Raw genomic sequence first — 6,808 nt, 5'->3', positions numbered from 1 at the left:
CACACACACACACACACACACACTTACTCTCTCTCTCTCTAACACACAACACTCTCTGCCTTTCTCTTTCTCTCAACACAAATTCCGGTCCATCATTTACAACCAACCCAGCCAGCGCCCAAAATGACGTCCGAACTAGACGAAAGTTTAGACAAAAGCAACATAAAGTGTGTCCTGGTCGGAGACAGTGCCATTGGCAAGTCGTGTTTAGCGGCCAGAATTACAAATAACACTTTCCACACGGAGTATCTACCAACATTATTTGATAACTACGCTGGTAAGTTTCTTTTTTCCTTTTTGTTAAGAGTTCTTCTTCTTCATGTTGTTGTTGTTGTTAACCATTTATTTATTTGTTTGTTTGTTTTGTTGGTTTTTTTGTCCCGTTTGGGTTTCTTTCGATCGTTTTTTTGTTTTTAGTTTGGATTGTTCGGTTGGGGTTTTTGGTTGTGTTTTTGAAGTTGGATTTAAGTTTTGAATTAGTTTTTATTGAAAGGATTTAACAAACGTTGGGTTTGTCTTGAATGAGAGATGAAGAAAGAAAGATGATGGAGACAGACGCACACACACACACACACACACACACACACATGTATATATTGAGAACATATTCTTCGTGGTTAGGTGATTTGGCATCTATTTCTAGCATATAGGAGTCCACTTTTGCTGGTCTTTCCTCTTAATTTTGTATATATATATATATAGATAGATAGATAGATAGACAGAGAGGAGGTGATAGATAGACAGAGAGGAGGTGATAGATAGAAAGAAAGAGAGATTAGAGATAGAGACAGATATACAGGAGGGAGTAACGGATAGAGAGATAGATTGAAAGAGAAAGAGAAAAAGGGATAGAGACATATATATAGGGAGGGAGTAACGGATAAATCGAGAGTGAGGTATATAGATTGATAGAGAGAAAAGGGAGGGATATAGGGAGTAAGTAACGGATAAATTGTGACAGACTGAAAGAGGCATATATATATATATATATATATATATATAAATATATATATAAAGAGAGGGTGACAGAAGGATTGAGAGAAAGAGAGGGTTGGAGAGAAGTAGTTAAGGTGATGGTATAGGGGAAAATAAGGTAAAAAGGTAGAAAGTATAAGGGTAAAAGTGATGGATAGGTAGATAAATACATACATAGGGAGAGGGAGAGAGAGTGAAAGAAAGATACGTGTGGGAGAAAGAGAGAAGGGGATTTCGAAAAAGTAAGGTGAGAAAGGAAAAGAAAAAAGGGACAATGAGAAAAAGAAAGAAAAAACATTCAAAATTAAAATCTACAAATATAAGATGACGCTAATACAGGGGGGGGGGGTTATAAAAAGAGAGAAAGAAAGAATGAAAGTAAATTATGAAAAGACGATTAAAAGATGCTGAATAACAAGAAAAAAAGAACCAAGGTTTTTCATCGTTCCGTTTCGGAAATTTCGGATTTTCATACGAACATCCCCGGTTTTCCTCTCCTTCACTCCTCCTCCTCCTGCATCTGGTTCTCCTCTTCCTCATCCTCCTACTCCCTCTCATTGTTTTCCTTTCTGGATGATGAGAGCTTTCGCTTTTGCCTTTCAAAGTTATTCAGACCGAACTAACTTTTGAGACCCGTCTCGTCCGTTAAATAAAAAAAAACCCTTTCCCCCCGTTGTTATATATAAAGTACTTATTTGTGTTATATATATTTATTATTATTATTACGTTATATAATAACTATTACTGTCATTAATGGCTTTATTATTAATCTTTAATTGCTGACTTTTAAAAAATTTCGTCTGAAGGTTTTTATTTCTTCTTACTTTTTCTCTCTATCACGTTAGGAAGTGATGGGGAAGCTGCCGTCTTCATCCTATTGCATACACACATACACACACAAACTCAGGCAGACTTATACACACATATGTTTACAAGCATACACACACACACTAATACATTCAAAGTAACACACACACACAACTCGTACACAAGCCTTATGCACACACACACACGTGCAAACACATTCACAAAATACACACACTACATACATGTACAGATACACATACATACACAACTCGTACATATACTACACACACACACACACACACTCAAATACATACTTTACAACAGCACGCAAATACTTAAACACACATACTCAGAGACGCCGTGCACTCACACACACAAGCATATAATACGTATACGTACACACACATACACACGTGTGTACACTTGATCTGCTAGAAATGTCAGCGAAATATTCTCCCCCCAAAGCACTCCCTAATGTCTGCAATAAATAAATAAAAATAATAATAGAAGGAAGGAAATAAACGTACATTGGATAATGTATTCCTTTAAACACACACACACACACACACACACACACACACACACACACACTGTCTACTGAATAAATAAAAAAAACGAGGTTAGTGATCACAGCTGGAACGCCTTTAAACATAGATGTAGATTTACTAAACACACATACACACACACACGCATAGATAAGAGAGGGAGAAGGAGAGAGAGAGAGAGAGAGAGAGGGGGAATAAAGGTGTGATGGTCACGGTTGGGATGTCTGATCATATAGATATAGCCCTGCTCGAGAGCGATGGCGAATTATCAAAGACACACACAGAGACACAGACATATATATTGAGAGAGAGAGAAAGAAAGAGAGAGAGAGAGGGGCTGCAAAAGCTAACCCTACGACCGTTTATAAAAGTTCAACTGAATGAAAACAGCCTCAAATTTATATTCCTCCATTCGAATGTAAAACGGTTCCAATAATAGCTTTTATACGACTGACATACAACACCAGACTCTGGACTTTTAAAGGGCATTATAACCGATTTTGGTGACCCTTAAGTATTGTAGCACAAGACCTCAGATTTTGAAAGGGTACCATAACCGAATTAGGCACAGCTCCCCCCCCCCACACACACTTCAGAACTACAGAATAATACCTCAAGTTTTTAAAGGGTATTAGCCAGATTAGGTGACCCCTTGTGCTTCAGAACAGACCCCCAGATTTTAAAAGGATATTATAGACGAATTAGGTTACTCCCTAAGCACATCAGTACAAGACTTTGGATTCTTAAAGGGTATTGTAATAAAATTAGGTGACCTGACCTCTTAGGACCTTACTGGGCTATTTATTAGTTCGTTATATCAACCCTGGGAGGAAGAACAGCAAAGTCGATCTCTGTGGGATTTGAACTCAAAACGTAAACAACTCGATATATTTGCTGTTTTATTATTTTCACTCGAAGCAGGAGATTGCAAATATTTGGGTGAAGGACATAGCAGTCGATAAATATCGACTATTATACTTTACCCCGTGGCAGTAACAGGCAAGGTTGACCCCAACCGGGTTTGAACTTAGAACGTAAATGTAGATGTTAAAAAAAAAAACTATCGCAGCACATTTTTTTTGGCCTGATGTCTTACCCCCCTACTCTACCATCCATAGCTTCGTAACTAGTTTCGAAACTGATTATCAAAGATATTAATTCCTGGAACTGTTCTGCGATGAAAAAAAAAAAACATTCAGAAATAGTTTGTCTAAGACTGCGATAGCCAATGCCTTCTTTTTTTGTTTTGTTTCTTTTTAAAACTGTTATGTGTGGTTTGAGGGCAATCTGCCTGTTATTTTTAGCAAACCGAACGACCTGCATAACTTTTTAAAAACGTATGTATGATTTGAGGGCGATACGACTGCTATTTTTAGCAAGCCAAGCGGCACGCATAACTTAGTTGTGTGTACTTTAGGGCGATTCGACTGTTATTTAAAGCAAGCCGAACGGCACGCATAACTTAAAACTGTTGTTTCTACATTAAGGGCGATCTGACTGCTTTTTTAAGCATACCGAGTAACCTTCGTTGGTTCCTTTATATATATATTTTATATATTTTTATGGTGTCTTTTTTTTTCCATATCTTGTAAAGATTATAGTGTGTAAATGAAGGCGATTCTGGTTGCTATTAGCAAATTTGGTGTCCCGAATCAAGATTCTCCATGTTGGGTGGTTTGAATGCTTGTTATCCCCGTTTATTTTTTGCAGTTTCCGAAATTAATTATTGAAGATGGACTTTTTATTTTAATTAATAATTAATGGTTTTTATTATTAATAAGTACGACTGACGCCTGATGTTTTTGGGGAGGCGGGGGGGGGGGTTAGTCGATTTACATCGACCTCAGTACTTGACTGGTACTTTATTTTATCGGCCTCGAAAGGATTAAAGGCCAAGTCGACGTCGGTAAGATTCGAACTCAAGAAAGTCAAGTTTGTCGTATTAGGATCAATACACACACACACACACACACGGGTTTCGATGTGATGGTAAAGAGAGTAAAAAAAGATTGTAAGAATAACGGAGAGAAAGAAAGAAAAAAATTGTGTGAGAGAGAGAAAAAGAAAGAAAAAGAGAAAAGAGAGAAAGAGTCGAAGGGAGAAGGAAAAAGAAAGCGTAAGAGAAACAGAGAGAAAGTAAAAGAAAGACGGAGAAAACGTGAAAGACCGAGAGAAAGAAAGAATAAGAGAAGAAGAAAGAGAAAGTAAGAAATAAAAGCGACGGAGAAAGTGAAAAGGAGAAAGAATGAGAACGAATAAAAGAAAGAATGAGAGATAAAGCAGTGTTTTTAAGAAATTCTGTTCGGCCTTTCAAATGAAGTGAAAAACTCATGAAGGAGAATTAACATATGTTTGTTGCCAGGAAGATGCTATGAGTAAATAATTATCCAAAGCATCAGTCTTCGGCTACATGACAATGCTGTGTGTGCATGTATGTATGTAGGGGTTAATATGTATATATTTACTTTTTGTTACATGTGTATGTACGTAGGTATGAATGTATGTATATGAATGGCATAAAATATTTAAGAAACCTGAAACTTTAAGTAAAGAAACAAGTTTGGATAGAGTTTCAACTTCAGATTATATATATATATATATATATATATACATACATACATACATATAGTGTGTGCGTCTTGAAGACGCGACTGTTTTCCTAATGTTAATAAACTGGCGTTTAGTTTAAATCATTAAAGACATCGATATCAAATAACTTCGATCAGGTAACTTTGCATATTGAGAGACAACTGGCTCTTTTAAGTTGTGAAATGTAACAGGGAATGGCCTTAATGCATACATACACACATATATACATATGTGTATAAACACATACACACATGCATTCAGGCACACACTTTTTATACACCTTTAAATTTATCCACGCTACTTTCAAAAACTTTTCCGGCATGAAATATTTCCGTTTACTTTCGGTATTTCATCACTACATTTGTGTGTGTATATATATATATATATATATATATATATGTATATTTGTATGTCTGAGTGTGTGTTAGTCTTTCTGTGCCTATATGCATGTATTAATGTATTTGTGTGTCTGTATGTATGCATATGTTAGCGTGTATGTGTGTGAGATGAGATTTTTTTTTTTACAGATTTGAAATTTGTCTCTCCGCCCTTCCTCTTACCTTCCCCCACACACTTTCTCTCCTCCTGCCATGGTTCTCTATATATTTGACACTCTTTCATCCCTCCCTCTCTGTCTCTTTCTGCCTTTTCTATTCTCTATCCCCTTTCTATCTTCCTTTCTCCTTCTTCCCTCTCTCTCTGCCTCTCTTTCACTTCCCCACTTCAAACTTGTTCTCCCTCCCTTTCCTCTCTCCTATCCCTCTCTCGCTTTCTCTCTCTTTTCGTTTTTCCCTTTATCACTCCCTTGTTTCTCTCTTCTCCCTCTCCCATTTCTTCTTTCCTTTAATTCTTTCCCCCCTCTCTCTCTCCCTCCCCTGCTTTTGTTATTTTCTTTCTCGCTCTCAGTCTCTCTTCCTTTCATCTCTCTCTCTCTCTCTCTCTCTCTCTCTCTGCTTCCTTTTCATACACTTTCCCTCTCCACTTCAAAACTTGCTCCCTCCCCCTCTTTCCTCACTCACTCCTTCGTCCACTCCCTCCTTCTCTTTCCTCTTCCTCCTCAAGTTTCACTCTAACGGTGAATTAAGTGGAAGTCGTCAGCAACGCTGACTGAAGTTCATTTATTTCTTTATATTCTTTTTTTATGTTTTTTCTTTTAATTTGGTTGTTTTTCGCATTTAATGGAGAGAGAAAGGAAGAGAGAGGAAGGAAGAGAGAGAGAGAGAGAGAGGGTGGGTATGTAGGAGTGAAAGAAAGTTACTACAGCAAACACACACACACACATACACGCTGCAATCGTTATGTAGTCTTTTCCTTGATTCAGTCATTTGACTGCGGCCATCCTGGAGCACCACCTTGAAGGGTTTTAGTCGAACAAATCGACCCCAAGTCTATTTTTTAAGGCATAATACTTATTCCGTTGGTCTCTTTTGCCGAACTGCTAGTTGACGGGGATGTAAACACACCAACACCGGTTGTTAAACGGTGGTGGTAGTGGTGGTGGGTACACAAACACAAAGACACTCGTGCACATATATACAGGAGTGGCCGTGTGGTAAGAAGCTTGCTTACCAACCACATGGTTCCAGGTTCAGTCCCACTGCATGGCACCTCGGGCAAGTGTCTTCTACTGAAGCCTCGAGCCGACCAAAGCCTTGTGAGTGGATTTGGTAGACGGAAACTGAAAGAAGCCCGTTGGCATGCTTGACCGCTAAATCCACAAGTTTTTTTTTCATTCTCTCTTTGTTTATTTTCTCGTATTCCTTTCTGTTGAAGAGCGTAGGCTCGAAACATAAAAGACTTTCTTACTTTCCTGAGCGTCAAACTAATACTCCTACTTGTTGTTCATACATCTGTCTTCATCTTCTGTTTTTCTATAAATTTCAACTATATAT

The 6,808-nt window shown here is 37.7% G+C and overlaps 1 protein-coding gene across 1 annotated transcript in view; it reads left to right on the top strand.

Moving 5' to 3' along the window:
- Positions 1-6,808, top strand: part of LOC106870278 (cell division control protein 42 homolog) — a 45,847-nt gene that overhangs the window by 9,836 nt on the left and 29,203 nt on the right. The window contains exon 2 of the mRNA XM_014916297.2: positions 112-277. Within this exon, the coding sequence (XP_014771783.1) occupies positions 112-277 (166 nt within the window). The remainder of the gene's footprint in view (positions 1-111; positions 278-6,808) is intronic.

This window comes from Octopus bimaculoides, chromosome 25, assembly GCF_001194135.2.
Source record: "Octopus bimaculoides isolate UCB-OBI-ISO-001 chromosome 25, ASM119413v2, whole genome shotgun sequence".
NCBI classification, from domain to species: Eukaryota; Metazoa; Mollusca; class Cephalopoda; order Octopoda; family Octopodidae; genus Octopus; species Octopus bimaculoides.
This window is presented reverse-complemented; position numbering and strand designations above follow the sequence as displayed.